Source organism: Panthera onca, chromosome E1 (genome assembly GCF_046562875.1).
Source record: "Panthera onca isolate mPanOnc1 chromosome E1, mPanOnc1 haplotype 2, whole genome shotgun sequence".
Classification (NCBI taxonomy): domain Eukaryota; kingdom Metazoa; phylum Chordata; class Mammalia; order Carnivora; family Felidae; genus Panthera; species Panthera onca.
Genome location: NC_138352.1, coordinates 56647807 through 56669948, shown reverse-complemented (window position 1 = coordinate 56669948; position 22142 = coordinate 56647807). Strand labels below are relative to the sequence as shown.

Genomic DNA, 22142 nt, shown 5'->3' with positions numbered 1-22142 from the left:
AGTTGTAAAGCAAAAGGTCAGAACCAAGGAAATCCAAAGGCAGAGTCTATAAAATGGCCGTGTGACATGATTTTCCTACAGTCCTGAGAATCACAACAACTGAGAATCACAACTGGCTCTGTAAGCAGGAATATGCTCAAGTGTAGTACATGGGGAAACAATGGAGCAAGACACTGGGATAAGACAACGTGGGCCTGGAGGTCACTTTGGCTGGGATCACTACCTGGGGGCTCTGTTATGCTGGCCGACCACAACCTTCATCCAGATGGTAGGGTAGGGACCAAGGGCAGGCTGCCCCCAAATGGGCCACTTTGGTGTAAACATTATTTTGAGTTAAATCCAATCAAAACCCAACAGATTCAAGAAACATTCTTTACCTCTCCCTCAACTACCTGTCTCTACCAAGAAGAAAGCTATTAACAAAGATTCCTCTTTATCTAAAAAACTTATCTGCATAATAGGGCAACCTTTGCTTTCTAAATATCTCCTCCCACCTTCCTGCTAATGGTCTTTCTCCCCTTTGTATCCTCAGACCCTCACCCCTCTCCTTAGCTCATATAAGTATCATGTTGCCTCACTATCTTTGAAATTTCCATAGCTATATGGATTCCCCATAAGTATTCTACTGAATTTTATTTTCTCCTGTTAATCTGTCTCCTGTCATTTTTTTTTCTTAGTCCAGGTAGAAGGACCTTAAAGGGTAGAGTAAATTCTTCTTTCTCAACAGTGGCTTTGTTCATAGTGCTCCATAACCACTCAATTATGTCCAACTTTGATGTTATCTCCTTATGGTATGTTTTGGAATTTTTAGAAGGCTCTTTGGGAGATAATTCTTTGAATTCCTGAGGATATTGGGAAGACACAGAGTCTTTTCAGATAACTCTAAAAATCAGCCATTTCACAAATACCATTTATTTTAAAAATAAATTCACTGTTAAAATTCCTAAATAAAACAGACATTCCTTAATGACAGGGAATATGGTAACCACAGTTCCATTCTTCAGCTCCTTGGGCTTACTAATAATGTTCCCACAGGTTGTTTTTGCAGTCAGTATTGGCTCCAACAGTAGTAGGTGTATGACCTTAGGCAAGTCACTTCTCTGATCCATTATGTGTAAAATGAGGAATTCAACAATACCTATCTCATAGGATTATTGTGAAGAGTAAGTTAGTACATTTATTTCTTTTAGCAAAGTACTTAGATACTAGAACTCAATGATACTGGTCATCATGAAGATTAAAAATGAAATTCATCATGGTTTAGAAAGCTTAACTCACAGTAACAGAGAGCAGAACAGTAGTTACCAGAGGCTGGTTTTATATTCTACATTTTGTACATAAGGAACCAGGTAAGTGACTTGCCTAAAGTCATATGCCTAATACTGTTGGAGCCAATACTAATGGGGTATGTGAGGGCAGAAGGAGATAATTAAGAAAAAAAAAAAAAGAAAAGAAATTACAGTGGTGGTTGCCAGGGACTGAAAAGAAGGGTTCATGGGGAGTTGTGGTTTAATGGGCACAGAATTCAGTTTTGCAAGATGAAAAGAGTTCTAGAGATAGATGGTGCTGATGGTTCACAACAATATGAATGGACTTAATACCCTGACTGTACACTTAAAAATGATAAGATAGTAAATTTTATATTATATGTATTTTACCAAAATTTTAAAAATTGGAATAACAACCCACTGATAAGATGATAAGATGCATTCCTGTAGCTACAAAAAGTACACAGCAAAACTCTTCTTTTATTCACAGACCATGCCTTTGCAAATAGTCTCACATTACTTTTCTGAACTTGTTTTGTCCAGGAAGCTTAGTGGTAGAAATGGACACTCACAACTTGGGGAATTCACTTCCACTATCAGTAAGTGAACCTAAGGGCATGACAGCTATTCTGTGCTATCGAAACATCAATTGGCAAAACATCACTGAATTCTGAAGATAATTGGAAACTCTGAAGTTAGGGTCATTAAGTTCATATTTGAACCATAAATAGCAAAATATAATGGGTTTCCCTCAAATAAGGAAAGCAAATGGTCTTTCTTGAGTCCCTGAGCACCTAAAAAAAAATGTCTAGGGAGCTTACTAACTTACCAGTGCCATTTCAGAAAGAATAAACACAAATAAGGCAATCACCTGTGTCGTGGAGGTCATCAGGACCCGCTCAGGGTATATAAAGGCCCCAGAGCAGGAGGGAGGCATTCACACCTGACAACACCCGAATCCTCTCACCCCTCCGACCCAAACCAGCCCCAGACACCACCATGTCCGGCTCCTGCTGCGGCTCCACCTGCTCCTCCCTGGGCTGCGGGGGAGGCTGCTGCCAGCCCTGCTGCTGCCGCGACCCCTGCTGCTGCCGCCCCGTGAGCTGCCAGACCACCGTGTGCCGCCCCGTGACCTGCACCTGCCGCTGCACGCGCCCCATCTGCGAGCCCTGCCGCCGCCCCGTCTGCTGTGACCCCTGCTCCCTGCAGGAGGGCTGCTGCCGCCCCATCAGCTGCTGCCCCACGTCCTGCACGGCCGTGGTCTGCCGCCCCTGCTGCTGGGCCTCCACCTGCTGCCAGCCCATCTCTGTGCAGGCGCCCTGCTGCCGCCCCCCCTGCTGCCAGCCTGCCCCCTGCCGCACCACCTGCAGGACCTCTTGCTGTTACTAAGTGCATCATCACTAAGGATCCCCAGTAGATGGTGTGGGGTCCATTCTGCTCTTAACTTCAAGACAGAACAACATGCCTTTTCCTGAGAAGCCCATTTCTCATCTCTTCAGTCTGGCTCAGAGTAGGCCTTGGAGCCCCCTTTTCAGACTGACTACCGAGGAAGAGTACCTTGCCCTCTCAGGACCCCAGTCTAACTCCTCAATTATGTCTTCTGTTTTCTAATAAACTTAGTATTTCCAGCATAGAAATCATGGTCTTTGTGATACTTCCTCCCAGTAGGTTCTCTCTGTTTTGTCCAGAGATATTCAAAGCAAGATGCAGAATGATCCTCTCAAATTGTTCTCTGAAATAACCTAACTCTGGGTAGTTTCCTTATTATCCTTGTAAGTGGCATTTATAAGGCATAGTTGCCAAGTGAGAAAAGTGGACATGGCTGTATCTTCATCACATGTGCTCACAATTCCAGACATGCCAAACATCTGAGAGATGTCCTTTAACAACACCCAGTGAGGAGGCTGCATCTGAGCTGACACACACATCCCTGGTCCAAGGGTTCATTCACTGACCTGACACCTGTTCTAAGCACAATTTAGGAAACTCAGTATGTTAGACGTGGAAATAACCTTAGGCAACATCTGGCCAAACCCATGTTTTTAAAGCTGAAGAGCGATGAGTAATGGACGATTAAATTAAGTTTCTTCCTAATATAGTTATAATCGCTGATGTTTAGAAAAGACCTAGGAGAATGCGAACCCCCTGACATTAAGCCCTTAAGTCAAACACTTCATCTTAATATGGTAGGAGACATGTTCTTTTGCCTAGAAGAACTCAGGTCTTCTCTGGCCAAGAGTAACTGCAGCTTCAGATAATGTGCTCCTTTCTATGCATTAAACACCTGGCAGTTATTTTGAATGTTATTTGTGGTGTCAACTCTTGTGGGTATTTAATCCACAATGGCTCTCAAGAGCTGATTACCTTTGTACTCAGCAACTGGGCAGTAATGGCATTTTCCAAGAAAATTAATCAATCACTGCCAATCTTCACATGTTTGTTGAACATCTATGACTAAGACACTGAGTGGAGACCATCCTGAGGAAACATGAAAGAATAAAAGAATAAAATATGCTTCAAAGAGGTTATAATCCATTTAGGGAGATAAGGTATAAATAAGAAAAAAAAAGTCAAACAGTACATAATATAAGCAACATAAATATAGAAGAAATGCAATAAGTAGTTAAAAGTAGTTTAAGATTATAAACTTACTAGGAAACGTGCTGTAATCGTCTTGTCCCATATTTAAGTTAAAATTAAGCAAGTTGTAAAATATTAAACTATTTTGTGAGAAAAAATGTATTCTGCATGTCTATGTGTGCTTATGCCTAAAAAGTATTTAAAACATTATATGGGAGTGCCTGGATGGCTCAGTTGGTTAAGTGACTGACGCTTGATTTTGGCTCAGGTTATGATCTCATGGTTTGTGGGGTCGAGCCCTGCATTGGGCTCTGGGCTGGTGGCGTGGAGCCTGCTTGGGATTCTCTCTCTCACTCTCTCTCCGTGTCCCTCCCCTCACATGTGCACTCTTTGTCTCTCTCTCTCAAAATAAGTAAACATTAAAAGAAAAATTTAAAAAATAAAATAAACAAAATGCAACAAAATCTAAGAGTAATTGGGGATAATACTCATTTTATTCTTGGTATTTTTCTTAATTATATCATTTAAAATGAACATATATTTTATTTTTAGTGGGATGTACTATCCAAAACCTATATTTTTTTGGGAAAAACATTTAAACCTTACTCTTGATTATGCTCTGCTTTTAAAAACCTACCTATGAGAATCTAAGTGGATTTAAAGCAGATAATTACACAGCAGCCAACTGTACTCTTATGAAGTATTTTATTATCTATAGAAGAGTGTACCACTATGCTATATAAAGTGGACTTCTCTGATACCTCCAAACTCTGATCAAATTATTAAACACGGATTCATATTTTAACTTTTCAGGATCATCTCAATTGCATAAAATAAGGTATGCAATTTGATATGTTCCAAATTAAGAACTTTAAAAAATTGTTAGCTGTTTCAAATTATAGATATAATTACTTTTCTCCATTTGTATGAAGAATTGATAATTAAGAACATAAGACAATATTTTCCGTGTTAAAATTTGTTCACAACGTTATTGTTGAATGATAGTGTTAAATAAAGCCCTAGCATTAGTAATACAAAATACATTGCCCATCACCACCAGGAACCTGTCTAAATCCGTTTTAAGGCTTTTTTTAAAAAGGATGTTTTTCTAAGAACTCACTGTGTGATGCAAAGACTGTGGGGTTCTCAGTAAGGTTCAGGCCACAAATCCGACACATATTCTCCTTATAGTTTCTTCAACAATAACCTAACTCCCCTTCCCAGAAATTGGTGTTCAAAAGAGGGAGCTGTATAACTCCCTTCCAGGTATTTTTATTTTATTTAATGTTATTAGTGAAACTCTCCACTGGATAATCTTATTTAGTGTATAGTCTGTGGTTACTCGGCAGAGAAAGCCATTTGCCATATATGTTCATCTTTATTCTAAATTCAAAATTTAGAGTTTACAAGGCACCCACATAACGGGACTTTTTAAAATATATTTATTTACTTAACAAACACAAGGCAGTTGCTAAGTGCCAGGCACTGTTCTTAGTGCTTACAAATATTAGCTTATTTACTGCTCACAACAACCTGAGTGTGTACTATCATTACTCATGGCCCAAGAACACACAGCCAGTAAATGGCAAAGTTTTCAATGAATGTTGTCTGATTTTAGAATAAGTAGCATTAAAAAAATACCATAGGACTTGCCACCAATGTCAAATCACAGAGCTCTGTGGCACGAATTACAGAAACACAACCCCTATTTTCTCTGCCTAGAGATGAAGTTTATGGGCTGAGGATGAGCATCTTAGACTGAAGAGCACCAGAACTGTTTATTGAGGGACTCATGCACTCTTTGTGGACCTTTACGAAGAGGAAAAAAAATCTCTTTGGAACAATTTTGAATCAGAAGTGTTCAGAGTAGGGGTGCATGGGTGGCTCAGTCAGCTGTGTCTGACTCTTGATATTGGCTCCAGTCATGATCTCATGGCTCATGAGATCAAGCCCCGTGTCAGACTCTGCGCTGATAACACAGACCCTGCTTGGGATTCTCTCTCTCTCTGCCCCTCCCCCATTCATGTGTGCTTTTGCTCGCGCTCTCTCTCTCTCAAAATAAATAAACATTAAAAAAAAGAAATGTTTAAAGAAATTAGTCTTGTTAACTAAGTTGAGGTTTTATGTATCTCTCAAAGAGGCCCCCTTTGCACAAAATGTTATCATCATGAATACCCCAACAACATGAAAAGTTGACTGAGACAGTATGCCTTGAAAAGAGCTAAGCATAAGCAACGAAAGTAAAAATCAGCAAGTGGGACTACAATGAACTAACAAGCTTCTGCAGAGCAAAAGAAACAATGAACAAAATGAAAAGGCAAATGGGAGAAAGCACTTGCAAACCAAGTATATATCCAATAAGGGGTTAATATCCAGAATATGCAAGGAACTCCTATAACCCAATAATAAAAACAAAAACAGAAAGCAAAACAAACAAACAAACAAAAAACCAATTTGATTGAAAAACAGGCAGAAGACCTGAACAGACATTTTCCCAGAGAAAACATACAGATGGCCAACAGAGTGCTTGACATCAGTAATCATCAGGGAAATGCAAATCAAAACCACAATGAGGTATCACCTCAACCTGTTAGAATGGCTAATATCAAAAAGATAAGAGAGAACAAATACTGGTGAGGGAGAAAAGCGAACCCTGGTGCACTGTTGGTGAGAATATAGTTTGGCACAGCTACAGTGGAAAAGGGTACAGAGATTCCTCAAAGAATTAGAAATAGAACTACCATATGACCCAGCAATCCCACTTCAGGGTATACATCCGAAGGACATAAATTCATGATCTCAAAGAGGTATCTGCACTCCCATGTTCACTAAAGCATTAGTTCACAATAACCAGGGTATTAAAACAACCTAAATGTCCAATGACACATGAATGGATAAAAAAAAATGTGATTATATGTGTATACACACAGAGCATACATATATATGAATGATATATATGATGCATGTGTGTATTCCAAGAGAAGTCTTGCAATAGTTGTGTTTTGCATATATTTATATAAATATATATGTAAATATATAAATATATATGTAAATATATAAATATATATGTAGATATATATAAATATATATGTAAATATGTATATAAGTATATATAAATATATATAAATATATATAAAAATATATATATATAGTGAAGTATTACTCAACCATAAAAAAAGAATAAAACCTTACCAATTCCAACAACACGGATGGACCTTGAGGAACTATACTGAGTGCAGTAAATCATAAAAACACAAATATTGCATGATGTCACTTATATTTGGAGTCAAAAATATCGAACTCATACAGAGTAGAAAAGTGGTTGTCAGGGGCTGAGAGGTAGGAGAAATGGGAAGATTTTGGTCAAAGGATATAAATCGTCCGTTATAAGATGAATAATTTCCAGGGATCTAATGTACAGCACGGAGACTACAGTTAATAATATATTGTATATTTGAAAGCTGCTAGGAGATGGGGCGCCTGGGTGGCTCAGTCGGTTAAGCGTCTGACTTCGGCTCAGGTCATGATCTCACAGTCTGTGAGTTCAAGCCCTGCGTTGGGCTCTGTGCTGGCAGCTCAGAGCTCGGAGCCTGGAGCCTGCTTCGGATTCTGTGTCTCCTGCTCTCTCTGACCCTCCCCCGTTCATTCTGTCTCTCTCTGTCTCAAAAAAAATAAACATTTAAAAAAAAATTTTTTTTAATAAGAAAAAAAAAAGAAAAGCTGCTAGGAGAGTAGGGCTCTAATGTTCTCACCATGAAAACAATAATAAGATGATAATTATGCAAGGTGGGAGAAGGATGTGTAGCCTTACTGCAGCAAGCACTGTGCAATATATACATGCATCACGTCATCACAATGCACACTTGAAGCTTACGCTATGTTGTACGTCACTTTTATCTCAATGAAGCTGGGAAAAAGAACAAAAAAAGGGCAGAATACACAAGTTTTTATCTAGGCTCTGGTTACTGCTTTGAAAAAAATCATGTGTCCATGGACCAGAGAAAGAACGTGAAACATGAGAGAATCGCATGTCCTCATGATGAGACTGTGCTTCATTTCTCCCTCCTCTGTTTCCCCGATTATGACTATATGTTCAGTCGGTTTACATTCCTTTTAAGGTTTTGAAATTATGTTCAAAATTCCACTTGGGGAGCTTTAGCTCCTGGGGCCTGAGGCACATTCTTCTGAATGATGGGAATGATCCTAAGTGACCCAAAACCCTATCTGGTGCATAGCAACAGGAGAAAAGCTGTAAAGTAATGAGACTGTTCCCCCCATGCAATTCCCCAAACGCTTCTGGTAACCCTTCCCTAAGAAGCATGTCCCTCACATTTCCAGCAGTGCTGCCACCGAACAGCTGGGCAGCCTCCCACATACCTCCTCTGATCAATGTGTTGTGTATGTCTGCAATGCTGGTTGAAAACTTCCATCTTGTCACTTCTTAGTCACAGTACCCATGTCAAGGTATATTAAGAAAAAACTTCCCATTATATGATTCCTTAGCTTACACACAAGAAAGGCAAATATAGAAAATGTCATGTGTCAGAGATGAAAAATCAATATGCTATGAGCAGAAGGCCCATAGCTGCTCAAAGCTGAGCTGAAGAAAAAAATGGAAGGCAGCCTTGGGTGTTTTATTCCAATACTTACTTGGTTTACAAAAATAACCTTTTATCTTTCCCATACAAATATCAGAGCTACAGTCTTATTCAAAGTACATGCATTCCATTGTATCAAGTGACATGTAAATAAAGTCTCAAGGAGTCCACATGTGAAGACATGTCTAACACCCGTCTGATTAACATGTAGGTTTCTCAGGGCATCTCCTAGGGGTCAAGGACAGGATCCACTCAGTGCTCTAGAAACCGCTGTATGTTTAATTTCTTTCATTTCTTTTAAAACTTGCGGTTCCTTTAGGACCATTTTGCCCAGGATTCATCAGGTGCTATCTACCCAAAATAAGCATCAAGAGTTGCTATCACCTCAAATGACTGAGTGCTTAGATTTTGATGATGAACAGCATGAATATATCCATATTTAGGAATGCAACAGAGTTCTTTAATGAGATCATGAGTATGTCACAAGCAATGCAATCATTAGTCAAAACAAAACTGTACTCAATTGGCCAAAAGATAAATGGGGGTGGGGGTCATCAGGACCCGCTCAGGGTATATAAAGGCCCCAGAGCAGGAGGGAGGCATTCACACCTGACAACACCCGAATCCTCTCACCCCTCCGACCCAAACCAGCCCCAGACACCACCATGTCCGGCTCCTGCTGCGGCTCCACCTGCTCCTCCCTGGGCTGCGGGGGAGGCTGCTGCCAGCCCTGCTGCTGCCGCGACCCCTGCTGCTGCCGCCCCGTGAGCTGCCAGACCACCGTGTGCCGCCCCGTGACCTGCACCTGCCGCTGCACGCGCCCCATCTGCGAGCCCTGCCGCCGCCCCGTCTGCTGTGACCCCTGCTCCCTGCAGGAGGGCTGCTGCCGCCCCATCAGCTGCTGCCCCACGTCCTGCACGGCCGTGGTCTGCCGCCCCTGCTGCTGGGCCTCCACCTGCTGCCAGCCCATCTCTGTGCAGGCGCCCTGCTGCCGCCCCCCCTGCTGCCAGCCTGCCCCCTGCCGCACCACCTGCAGGACCTCCTGCTGCTACTAAGTGCACGGTCTAGAACAAGCAATCAACCTTCTGAGTCATACTCCTTTCTCTACCTAAGAAACCTCCTGCCCTAAACCATCAAGACCCCAAGTCAACCAGGGTTTGAATGGAGATCCAGGCTTACCTATTAAGACTCGGGGTGTTCTCAAGTCTTTGTAACAGTATCAACTCCCTTCTTCCCACCTTAGATCTTAGGTCTTGTGGCATGTTTGTTTTCTAATAAACTTCTCTTCTTTGGCCTAGCAAACCCATATTTGGTTTTTCTTATTTATTCTAACGTTTTTCACTAATTTTAAATATAACAAAATGTACTGACTGCCTACCATCTGCAAGTCACAGACTGTATGGTATACAATAGAAATTAAAGTGAGTTAAAAATATTCCCCTCTTCAAGAAACTTCTAGGGAGATAAATGAAATTCACGATAATGCACCTAAAAATTAGAAAATGAAAAAAAAAGTACAACATACTTCGGTGTGTCAAAATATCACTACTGACTGGGGAGAACAAGAAAGACCGAAAAGGAAGCTAGCATTTTACAGAAGTTAAGATTTCAGCATGCAGATCTAAAGGAAGATGTCATTTTCACTGGTAACAGTATGCACTAAGGTATAGAAAGAGGGCTTGTTCAGAGGATACTTTGGCTGGGAACACAGGATACATGTAGAATAACAGGGGAAGATAAATTTGGGAAGTGTGTGTGCTTTGAATAGTAACCAAAGTAGTATGCCCTTAATGCAGTAAATACTAAGGAGTTGTTGAAACCCTTGGGGCAACTGAATGGCATGACAGGCATTGGGCATCAGGATGATTCCTATGGTAGTTGTTTATCAAAAAGGAAGGCCAAAGGCTAGACAATATAATGGCTATAAGAAACAAGTCAAGAGGCCACTGAACTGGTCCAAGTGATAGTACGAGCTGAACTAGGATGATAGCCACGGAATAAAGAAGACATAAAGAGTATGTCAGACATAGAAACCCAGAAGGCATATTACCTAATATGAATGTGGGAAACAAAAAACAATTAAGAATCAAATGTGTTATTGCAGCTCTAGGGAAAACTCCTCTGATCAGAAGACACTTAAAAGAATCTTAACATATTTATACTTATTTACTGTGTGTTTAAAGTTACTACTCCAGAGCATTTCTGCCTGTAGCTACTATTTCTATTCTCGGACTATTATAAAACATTTTTTGAAAAAGGAAACAAAGAGGGTTTTTTTTTAATGTTTATTTACTTATTTTGAGAGAGAGAGAGCACAGGCAAGGGGCAGAGATAGAAAGAGGGACAGAGAGAATCCCAAGTAGGATCCATGCTGTCAGCACAGAGCCCAATGTGGGGCTCAATTCCACGACCCTGAGATCATGACCCAACCTGAAATCGAGAGTCAAAAACTTAACCAATTGAGCCATCCAGGCACCCTGAGACAAAGAGTTTTAAGAATTAACTGCTCCTGGAAAATAGCATTGTATAAAATAAAGTAAAACAGCTATAACTGATGTAGGAAGGAGAGACAGGAGTTTTATACCCTGCTCTGCTGGCTGTGTACTGTCTGACTAAAGCAAGTCATTAAAATTTCCAAAAGGCAGCCACTCCTAGACTCAGTAGTATTCTAACATCAGCAAATGCTGAAAGGAAATAAAAACCAGTCTGGGGGCACCTGGGTGGCTCAGTTGGTTAAGCGTCCCACTCTCGATTTCAGCTCAGGTCATGATCTCACAGTTCATGAGATCAAGCCCCTCATTGGGCTCTGCACTCACAATGCAGAGCCTGCTGGGGATTCTCTTTCTCTTTCCCTCTGCCCCTCACCTGCTTGTGCTCATAGGCCTCTCCCTCTCTTTCTCTCTCAGAATAAACACTTTCAAAAAAGCAGTCTGTATTACAACATCAGTGTTCCAATTTAAAACTATGAGGATGGATGGTAATATATTTGACTCTTTTCCTTGATTCAGCCCCCCTATCAGTATTATAATGATTCATAAACTAGAGCAAGATATGAAGCAGACAGACTGAATCTGGCTTTCTGCACAACCCTTTAGTGTTCTGGGTAAAATATGATGACTTAATAAACATTTGCTATTTATAAAAACAATGATGTCAGTACCTATACAATTAAATGTTTGGACAGATGATTTACTAAGTTTTTGATCTCTGACATTTGAGGATTCCTTCAACCATTTTTCAACTTCATACCTACAGTCATGGTTATCACATGACATGAACATCTTTCTTGACACTGGCATGAATCACATTCTAATGTAATTCTCTCGCTGTACAAACCAATACCTCCATCTCATAAAAAGCTAACTATGTGAGTGTTAGTTTTTATTCAAGATGTGATGTTTTTATTCAAGATTGGAAGGAAGGGACAAACCTACCACAAATAACAATAATAGGCTCTTTGGCCACCACTTTTTTTTTCATTCCCCCCATATAACCCTAAACAGCAAATGGAAAATGATATTCTTTATTTTGGCAACCACCAAAATTATTTCAAATTTGTTTTGCTGAAATTTATACCCAGTTCTCTGGCTGTGTACTGTGCAAATGGAGAAAGTCACTAACTTCTCCAAAATATAGCCATTCCTAGACTCAACAGTATTCTAACATCAACTCATGCTGAGGGGAAATTAAAAGTGGTCCATACCACACCATCAACCCATTTACACTTATACCTCAAGTGTAAAGTACACTTAATCTCTTTTCAATTATACCTATTGAATGATATTTGACCATCTATTTCCTACCCTGCCTTATAAACACTGTGATCCAGAAGAAGCATTTCTTAACTTCTACTTTTTCTCTTAGTGATTCCCCTCCATAAATTGGATTGTCATGCTCTTTGGTCTAACATCCTTTCATAGGACACAGGGTGTAGTTACATGAAATGACATAAACTGAAAACAAATCCCACCTTTGAGAAATAAATACAGTCTAGATAATCCACAGACCAGTGATTTTTATCTTTCATAGAAAAATATAAATTACACTTAAAATTTTGTGGGATATTTTCCTAATGGCTGATTATCAATTTTAGCCCTTCTTTTAAATTCAGGCTAATAAAATATCCACAGTAAGATGCAATGGAACAGTTTTTGTTCTATGTATCCTCCTGAGTGGTGTTTTCTCAAGTATGAATGTGTGGAGTTCAGGAGAGATCACTGAAATTGGAGACCATTTTCTGGAAACTAAATGCATTTCTATTAATGTGAAGTTTATCAGAGTTTCTATCTGCCTGATTATAGAGACTATAATCTTATTAATCATATATAATGGAAAATAATCTTACATAAATAGCAGTCAATTGTTAACATTTTTTTCTGGAGACTTGAATTTTGGTAAATATGACCCCCAAATTGTGTCATCTTATCAGTGAGAGTCACTTGGTCAGGTGATGTGACGATAAATGCAGAATGGAAGCTGAGACTTGAGGAAAAATTACAGCATTGCGTGGAAATGAAACAACAACATTTCTACCAAGGATGGACACGTTTAGTGAGTATTAGCTTAGCAATAAAGGAAAAACTAATTTGGGGATGTAGTTAAAATAACAGTATTTGAACAATCAAAGGGCTCTGGAAAAGCTTGTTTAAGGAGTAACAGGATAAAAATGCTGTCCATCACAAAACAGGAACTGGCCAAGGCCTATAAAAGGCCCAACGTGGAAGTGACCAGCAAAACACAAAAAACTTCTCTTAGCAACCCAACTCTCAGCCCAGCTCCTGACACCATGGCCTGCTGCTCCACTAGCTTCTGTGGATTTCCCACCTGCTCCACCAGCGGGAACTGTGGCTCCAGCTGCTGCCAGCCCAGCTGCTGCCAGCCCAGCTGCTGCCAGAACAGCTGCTGCCAGCCCAGCTGCTGCCAGACCAGCTGCTGCCAGCCCAGCTGCTGCCAGAACAGCTGCTGCCAGACCAGCTGCTGCCAGAACAGCTGCTGCCAGCCCAGCTGCTGCCAGAACAGCTGCTGCGGGACCGGCTGTGGCACTGGTGGCGGCCAGGAGGGTGGCTGCGGAGCCGTGAGCTGCCGCGTCAGGTGGTGCCGCCCTGACTGCCGCGTGGAGGACACCTGCCTGCCCCCCTGCTGTGTGGTGAGCTGCATACCCCCCACCTGCTGCCAGCTGCACCACGCCCAGGCCTCCTGCTGCCGCCCGTCCTACTGTGGACAGTCCTGCTGCCGCCCTGCCTGCTGCTGCTACTGCTGCCAGCCCAGCTGCTGCCAGCCCACCTGCTGTGAGCCCACCTCCTGCCAGTCCACCTGTTGAAAATCTCTTTCTAAAGGAATCCTAAGAAACTGGCACTTCAAAATGAGGCAATGTAGAGTCCCGATGAACTTCTGAGCTCCAATACCCATAACACAGCTTGCAAATGGCTACAAAATTTCCTAAGATGTAAATTAATTTATAATCGAAAACCAAAAATATTTCATAAACCTGGACACGAACAGAAGTCCTACAAGGTTAAGAGGAATGTATACAACTTTTGCTATAAATACCACCTGAAATAGTTCAACAGCTCATTGGATTTGGGATTTAATAAAATTTTTATTCTTCAATGACAAAGTCATTGTTGGAGCTTTCTTTTCTTTGGAATTTGTTATTGATATTGGGGTATTTGGATTTTTCAAAATCTCAGTAACTGTGGTATGGCACTATGGTGTTTCTTTATTTTTCCCTTTTTTAAAGGTCTTTAAAAAATGGTTTTCCTTTGTTTTACCATTAAATGGTCCAATATTCTACAGCCAAAATCTATGGTAAAAGAATATATCAGTATTAAGGAACTATTCTCCAAGTTCCTCACATGTGCAAATTGACAGGCTAGGTGTTCCAGAAGATCAATTTTACAAAAAAGGAATTTTTATGTTATTTAGTTTCTTGAGATATTACCAAATTTATTCATTTCCTTCATATACAATTCTGTGTACAAGTCTTTCAACTCTCTGGGATATAAAAGGATAATACATAATTGGAAAGACAGGAAGCATAAGATTTCAAAGTACTAGCATAAGATATAAAGACATCTCAAGTTCTAATCCCCACTTTGTAACTAAGAACCCAAGCATTCTTATTTTTTTTAAGTTTATTTATTTATTTTGAGAGGGAGAGAGAGCGGGGGAGAGAGGAGAAAGAGAGAAAATCCCAAGCAGGCTCTATACTGTCAGTGCAGAACCCCATGTGGAGTTCAAACCCAGACACTATGAGAGCATGACATGAGCTGAAACCAAGAGTTGCAGGCTTAACCAACTGAGCCACTTAGGAGCCCTGGACCCATGGATTCTGGAGCAAGGCCCTTCACCCACCTGGGCACCAGGTTAGAAAAACTGGAAAACAAAAGAATTGACATTCATTGCTTACAGCATCCCTGCCAGGCACAGGATGGATTATTTCTTAAACAGGTGATGCACTGACAGTCTCTTCAGACGCCCAATGAGGAAAAATTATTCAATGGTCAAGTAATGTTGCATGCATTTGCACCATGTTGAAGGTTTATAAAACACATCAGAATATTAAAGAAAGCTCTATAACTATTACTCCCAAACTGATTTAGTTGGGGAATACTCCATTCATTACCAACTAGCATCCTGTAACACTAGTGTTCCTCAAAATATACTTTGGAAAATGATGAAAGGGAATTTCAACTGGTGCTTCTACAACATCTATACAATTCGTTCATGTACCGTGAACTAGAAAATAAATATTCATCACAAGAATGGATTTAAACGAGCACGAGACTGGCATACACTGTGCCCATTCTTATTCTAATCTCCAGAGAAAGTTCTAGAATGAAGCAAGGATCAAATAAAAAAATACATAATAAGAACTTCCATTTTGATGGATAAAATCTTTGATTATAAAATCAAAGTGGTAAATCACTGGCTGGAGATAAAGGGGGAATGGGAAGTAATTACTAAAGATTATCAGGTGGTATTCTGGGTGATGAAAAAGGTTTTAAACTAGACAGAGGAATGGTAGCTGCATAACAAGGTGGATGCACTAAAGGCCACTCAACTGTACATTTTAAAATGGTTTAGTGTATGTTATGTGAATTTCACCTCGATTTAAAAAGTAAGTAAGTCAGGGGCACCTGGGTGGCTCAGTTGGCTCAGCATCCAACTTCGGCTCAGGTCATGATCTCATGGTTTGTGAGTTTGAGTCCCACGTTGGGCTCTCTGCTTCAGCATCCTCATGCCTGATTCAGATCCTCTGTCTCCCTCTCTCTCTGCCCCTCCCCTCCTCAAATATAAATAAACACTTAAAAAAAAGAAAAAGAAGTAAGTCAAAGGGATGGGGTCTTCACTAGCACAACCTTACCAGAATTAGAAAAAGGCATCACCTTTAGGTAGAAACAGTTTGAAGAATACACAGCTTACTGAGCCTACATCATCTTTATATGAAAAAGATTCTCCTTCTTCTGAGTGGACAGAGTCTCCCCCATCAGGGCACAACCCACACATTCATACACAATGTGTCTAAAACATGTTTAACACTCGATGTCCCTCAAATACCACTCTCTTGTCTTTCAATGGGTTAGGATGTACTTTTACTTAGAATGGCTTTATCTCAAAGCACCAAAAGAGCCAGGTTGGCATTCAGAAGAGAAAAAGATCTTATTACTTGATTTAGAGTAAAAAGTTGGGGATGTTCAACTGGTTCCTATATCAACCATGTCTTATCACTCAGGAATCTATGGCAGATGCAACTGAACTAGAGAACTAGTAAAATGGAGCTTAAGGAATTGAAAGAACCCCCAAACTTACAATAAGAAACCTAGTGGGGCACCTGGGTGGCTCAGTCGGTTAAGCGTCCGACTTCAGCTCAGGTCACAATCTCACGGTCCGTGAGTTCGAGCCCCACATCGGGCTCTGGGCTGATGGCTCAGAGCCTGGAGCCTGCTTCCGATTCTGCGTCTCCCTCTCTCTCTGCTCCTCCCCCATTCATGCTCTGTCTCTCTCTGTCTCAAAAAATAAATAAACGTCAAAAAAAAAATTTTAAAAAAGAAACCTAGAACCATGACACCCTAAAGAAAAATAACTCAATATATTAATATCTATAAACAGAAGGCAGACATTCAATAAGAGACAAACACATCCTTTCTTCTTATGATACTATTGGATCTGGACCCCATCGCTTAAATGAAGTAATGAAAACCAAAGAGAATAAGCCTTGTAATAAAATCATTTTAAATGTAAAGTTACTGGCATTCTTTTCTCCAAGAAGACAATAAATAGTGATTTCCAGCATTTAAACGGTCATAAAATCTACACAGGGAAATATCACAAATTGATTATAACTTGTTACTCTATTTGTATGAAAACCAATCAAGAAGAAATGGAGTAAATAATTTTATTTTCTTGATTTATTTAGGAGAGATAAGGGAATGTTCAGATTAGTCTGTGGCAAAAGAGGAAAATTCTCAAATTTTAAGTGTCATACCTTATGTCATGGTTAATTTTATGTATCAACTTGACTGGGCTAAGGGATCCCCAAACAGCTAGTAAAACATTATTCCTGGGTGTGTCTGTGAGGGTGTTCATGGAAGGAATTAGCATATGAGTCTGTAGAATGAGTAAATTAGATTGCCTTCACCAATGTGGATGGACATGATCGAAATCATTGAGACCCCAAATAGAACAGAAAGGGAGAGGAAGGGCGAATTGTTCTATGGCTTAAGTTGGGACAGCCATCTTCTCCTGCCCTCATACTTCAGTGCTCCTGGTGAGGGCCTCCACATTTGTGTGAGCCAATCCCTCACAATAAATCTCTTTCTATGGAAATATATATATATATATATATATATATATATATATATATATATATATATATCTCCTACTGGTTCTGTTTCTCTGGAGAACTCTGCCTAAAAACACTTATTATTAGCAATTCTCTGAGGGCAGCTAAAGACCAGAAAAATGAAAATTGAGTTAAATTTTGCACCAAGGGAGATGGTGAAAACAGTGCCACAGCAGAAAAGCGTAGAAATGGAGAACCAACAGATAACACTACCTATCCCTGGTGCCCTAGTCAGTAGGTATTTCAACACCTCAAATATCTGAATTTTTTGCAAGGGGAGATAAATGCTTTTAGTATCAAAGATACTGAATTTAGATATGAATTAAATAGCTCCTGAGATTATAATAGGGACAAATCTACATACTCCAAACATCCACAGTGGGAAAATTAGCTAATCGAAGAATCCATGATGTAGACTTGCTTAAGGAGAGGAAGCAAAAAAATCACATACCTTAGAATTCAAATTTGATGTGGGATTTGTAAATGCCTTCATTCTGATTTGGGAAGAATTATGGTCTAAACTCAAAACTGTCATTCCTGAAGAAGAAGAAACTAACACCTGGTATTCTGGTTCAAACTATGTAAGTGGCATTTTAACATCCATTTGCCTGTAACAGAGTCCATACTCAATGAAGGCCAGGTCAACTTTCATTGTACCTGTACAAAACCTTCATCTTCAACCTCATCTGCTGCCTCATTCAAACTATTTTATAGTTTGCTAATATCTACAGTAAACTGCATGCTGATCTAATGTACTATGGTATGTCACATGTTCCAGTGTTAATATACTGAGTGTGATTTTTATGCAGTTAAGGACACTTAGATCTATAGGACATCCTAATATCAAAGACTGAATGAAGTCACAAGTCAAGGAGGTCAACCATTTTAGCACACAAAATTTTCTTGAAGCTTGTTATGTAGTCAAAAAAATTTTTTTCAGAGAAGTTTCTAATAGTGTTATTATTCACCCTAAGCTCTGCATTTCTTCCCTTGAGTTGAAAAACAGTTAAGAGTGGGCAAATTTTTACATCTTTCCTTTACCCTTTGAGTTTCTCTGGAACAATTGCTGACATGGAAAACAGGGTATTGACTGTAGTGGTTGAAGAGTTTAGTTTGGAGTCAGATGGCATAGGTTCGAATTTCAGATTCACCACTTGTTGGTGTGAACCTGAGCAACAGACATAAATCTGCTTGAGGCTCAATTTCCTGACATAGACGATGGGAGATGTATAGGCGGAGTCCATAGGACTGCAGTGAAAATTAAATGAAATGATACGTGCAAAGTAGTCAGAACCACTTGGGCACATACGTGCTCCAGAATCTGTGATCAGTAACAATTCACCCACACTTCTCAGCCCCCCAAAAAGCACCCCTTTCTGGCCAGCTGGATCACTTTGCTTCACAGTCAAATTGAAGATGAGAAAGATAAAGGGGCAGCAGTTGACCCTGGAGACATGTTGCTGGGAATTAAACTGTCATGTGAGACCCAAGAGCTCCATTATCAGGGTCACCAATGAGTAATACTGACACTCTGTAAAGGTGAGGCATCAATTATTCTTAGGGCAATGAGCAAATTTTAACAAATATGGGGGATTATGGGTTATGTACCCAATGAACGCCAATGACTACCTGACTGTGGTAAAGAATCCTAATTGAAGACCAATAAAATGAACTTTTAAAGGCTTTCAGAGGTTGAACAAATAACTCGGGAATAGGGCAATTATTATTCAGAGACAGATTATTTATATACAAACAAGGAAGGCATTTTGAGAATTATGTAAATAATAGCTGGCCAAGGCCTATAAAAGGCCCAACGTGGAAGTGACCAGCAAAACACAAAAAACTTCTCTTAGCAACCCAACTCTCAGCCCAGCTCCTGACACCATGGCCTGCTGCTCCACTAGCTTCTGTGGATTTCCCACCTGCTCCACCAGCGGGAACTGTGGCTCCAGCTGCTGCCAGCCCAACTGCTGCCAGAACAGCTGCTGCCAGCCCAGCTGCTGCCAGCCCAGCTGCTGCCAGCCCAGCTGCTGCCAGAACAGCTGCTGCCAGCCCAGCTGCTGCCAGAACAGCTGCTGCGGGACCGGCTGTGGCACTGGTGGCGGCCAGGAGGGTGGCTGCGGAGCCGTGAGCTGCCGCGTCAGGTGGTGCCGCCCTGACTGCCGCGTGGAGGACACCTGCCTGCCCCCCTGCTGTGTGGTGAGCTGCATACCCCCCACCTGCTGCCAGCTGCACCACGCCCAGGCCTCCTGCTGCCGCCCGTCCTACTGTGGACAGTCCTGCTGCCGCCCTGCCTGCTGCTGCTACTGCTGCCAGCCCAGCTGCTGCCAGCCCACCTGCTGTGAGCCCACCTGTTAAAAGCAAGGTTGCTGATTTTCAACTTGAAGTTTCAACTTCCAAATCAATTCATGAGCTAATTATTTCCTCCACCACGCCTGGACCACTAACAAATTCCTGAACTGTTATTTGTTTTTTGTGGTGGGGGCTATTTAGGCCTCACAGATCTATCTGATTCCATTCAATTCTGGAAAGACTTTGATCTCTCCCAGTGAGGCCGCCAAAATACAAATTTGACTCAAGAAATGGGACAACCAATTTGCTTTCAGGACACATTTGAATCTATTCTCTGTGATTCTGCCACCAATGCTACGGAAGAACCATCTGTCCTCAGATATGTTCACCTCCTATACTCCACCATCCTGCAAACTGCACTTTTTATGAAAGGGGAATAATATACCAAGGTCTATTAAACTATATCTATTTGGTGCAGCAAATATCTCTTTTCTTCTTTATTGAGTTTATTCATGATATGTATTTCATAGAAAGTCACAAAAGATTTTAATCTGTTTTTGATATCCCACACTGCTTTTCTTATACCATGCTAGGAAATTTGATTACATCTACTAAAGGTTAATGCCATAAAAAGTACAGCAAAGGCAGTCATACAGGGCCTCAGAAGTGGCACAAGCTCTATTTCCATATCCTGACCTCACAAAGAGCTTTCACAACCAGAAAAGTATAGCAGTCAGGAACTCTGAATCCAAAGCCAGATATGATGTATTTTTTTTTTTCAAGTCTCTTAGAGGAATGCTCTTTCAGGCAATCTTCAAACCATGGTAACATATGCTAATATATTACACTCTTCCATTCACATGTAGTCTTGCCTAATAAAGCAAGAGAACCACACATTGGGAAAGCCTCTCTGAGGAAATTCGCTTTTGGTCAGATGGATAACTTTACTCTAATTTTCATCTCAGTTTCTAAACTGAAAGTGAGGATAATAACATATCTACTTTGGTTTAAAATTTTCACTTAGAAATACATTTATTATGCATACACATGCACTCATACATAATACACAATGGATGTATATATGTAACATACAGTGAATTTATACATATTTAAACACAAGCATCAGGAAATGTTTTATAAATCTTGGTAGTTTTTGGACAAGGCTCAGGATTAATTTGTGGTTTCTTGGACTTAGAACTGGAGGGAGCTGAAGATACTCCTTTTTATTAAAAATATTACTTGGGTTAAAATTATAATACTTTATTCATGCAAGTGTTAAAGAAAATCAAGAAATTAGAAAGCATGAATAAAGGATAACATGTAAGTAAGGAACCAATTTCCCCGATATATCTTCTAGAGACCTGATCCAACCCAGAAGACACCCTTGAATAGAATAGAAATGGCAACATGTTTTGTCCTCTTGCTCCTTCGATTTTAACTTCTGACCACTTTCAGGTATCACTACCTAAGAGCTCCTGCTGAGAAAAAAAGTATAAAATAAATGACATGTGACTTGGGTAAGATGCAAATTTGGCTGTTTATCAGTACCACACACAGCCAATCATTCCTTCCTTCCTTTATTCGACAGCATTTCCTGAGTGCCTACGTTGAAGATGGTGCAGAAAGCACTACATAGGATTCCAAGGTGAATTAGACATGGTAGATCATACCCTTAAGGAATGAATGAGCCGGGAAAGCAATTCCACAATTTTAGCCCTGGAGGTGTCTGAAAGATCACCTCATTTTACAGATGAATAAACCAATGTTCAGAGAGAGTAAGTCACTTTTTTGAAGTTGCAGAATCACATAATGGCAGAACCAGTTTGAGAAGCTTATTTAGTTTAATTAGCTTAATTTAGTTCTCAGTTAAGGGCTCAGATCGCTGTATCATGTGACCCACCCATAATCACCAAAAGCTGGATTCCTTTAAATTCTCTTTAGCTTGAAATTCTATCATTTTTTTTAATTCAAAAGCACAAACTAAAAACAACTGAGGATGTATCAATAGGGTATGATTGAATAAAGTGTGGTATGATCACACTCTGGAAAATTGCATAGCTATTTAAAAGAATGACTAATAGGTATGGGATAGGGCAAAAAATTAGATGACTTAGATAAAATGAATAAATTCCTAAAATCACATAACCTATCCAAACCAAATCATGAAGAAATAGAAAATCTGAACAGATCTATAACCAGCAAGGAGACTGAATTAGTAATAAAAAACCTCCCAACAAATAAAATCCCAGTACCAGACGCTTCACTGGTGAATTCTACCAAACATTTAAAGAAAAGTTAAAAACAATCATCCTCCAACTCTTCCAACAAATTAAAGGGAAAGGAATACTTCCAAACTTACTCTGTGAGTCTAGCATTACTCTGATACCAAAGCCAAAGACACTACAAGAAGAGAAAACTAGAGACCAATATCTGTGATGAATATTGATGCAAGATTCCTCAAATAGTATCAAACAGAATACAACAGCACATTAAAAGGATTATACACCGTGACCTAGTGGGATTTTATCCTAGAATGCAAGGATGGTTCAACATGCAAAA

The 22142-nt window shown here is 40.2% G+C and overlaps 4 protein-coding genes and 1 long non-coding RNA gene across 5 annotated transcripts in view; 4 read left to right on the top strand and 1 right to left on the bottom strand.

The window, feature by feature from the left end:
• LOC144614299 (uncharacterized) overlaps positions 1-22142 on the bottom strand; it is a 111129-nt gene that overhangs the window by 41884 nt on the left and 47103 nt on the right. The window lies entirely within an intron of this gene.
• LOC132677081 (keratin-associated protein 2-2-like) lies at positions 1891-2840 on the top strand. Its single transcript, XM_060628994.2, has one exon. The coding sequence runs from the start codon at positions 2268-2270 to the stop codon at positions 2655-2657; it is 390 nt and encodes a 129-aa protein (XP_060484977.2). The 5' UTR covers positions 1891-2267; the 3' UTR covers positions 2658-2840.
• LOC144614235 (keratin-associated protein 2-2-like) lies at positions 9024-9714 on the top strand. The gene has a single exon (XM_078436971.1). The coding sequence runs from the start codon at positions 9112-9114 to the stop codon at positions 9499-9501; it is 390 nt and encodes a 129-aa protein (XP_078293097.1). The 5' UTR covers positions 9024-9111; the 3' UTR covers positions 9502-9714.
• LOC144614296 (keratin-associated protein 9-3-like) lies at positions 13198-14024 on the top strand. Its single transcript, XM_078437163.2, has one exon. It carries the CDS (start codon positions 13233-13235, stop codon positions 13764-13766), a length of 534 nt encoding a protein of 177 aa, XP_078293289.2. The 5' UTR covers positions 13198-13232; the 3' UTR covers positions 13767-14024.
• Positions 19141-20026, top strand: KRTAP1-3 (keratin associated protein 1-3). Its single transcript, XM_060627886.2, has one exon. It carries the CDS (start codon positions 19176-19178, stop codon positions 19647-19649), a length of 474 nt encoding a protein of 157 aa, XP_060483869.2. The 5' UTR covers positions 19141-19175; the 3' UTR covers positions 19650-20026.

Bases quoted from the DNA above. Each gene is read 5' to 3' on its own strand.
- LOC144614235 (XM_078436971.1), top strand. From the start codon at position 9,112: ATGTCCGGCTCCTGCTGCGGCTCCACCTGCTCCTCCCTGGGCTGCGGG.
- KRTAP1-3 (XM_060627886.2), top strand. From the start codon at position 19,176: ATGGCCTGCTGCTCCACTAGCTTCTGTGGATTTCCCACCTGCTCCACC.
- LOC132677081 (XM_060628994.2), top strand. From the start codon at position 2,268: ATGTCCGGCTCCTGCTGCGGCTCCACCTGCTCCTCCCTGGGCTGCGGG.
- LOC144614296 (XM_078437163.2), top strand. From the start codon at position 13,233: ATGGCCTGCTGCTCCACTAGCTTCTGTGGATTTCCCACCTGCTCCACC.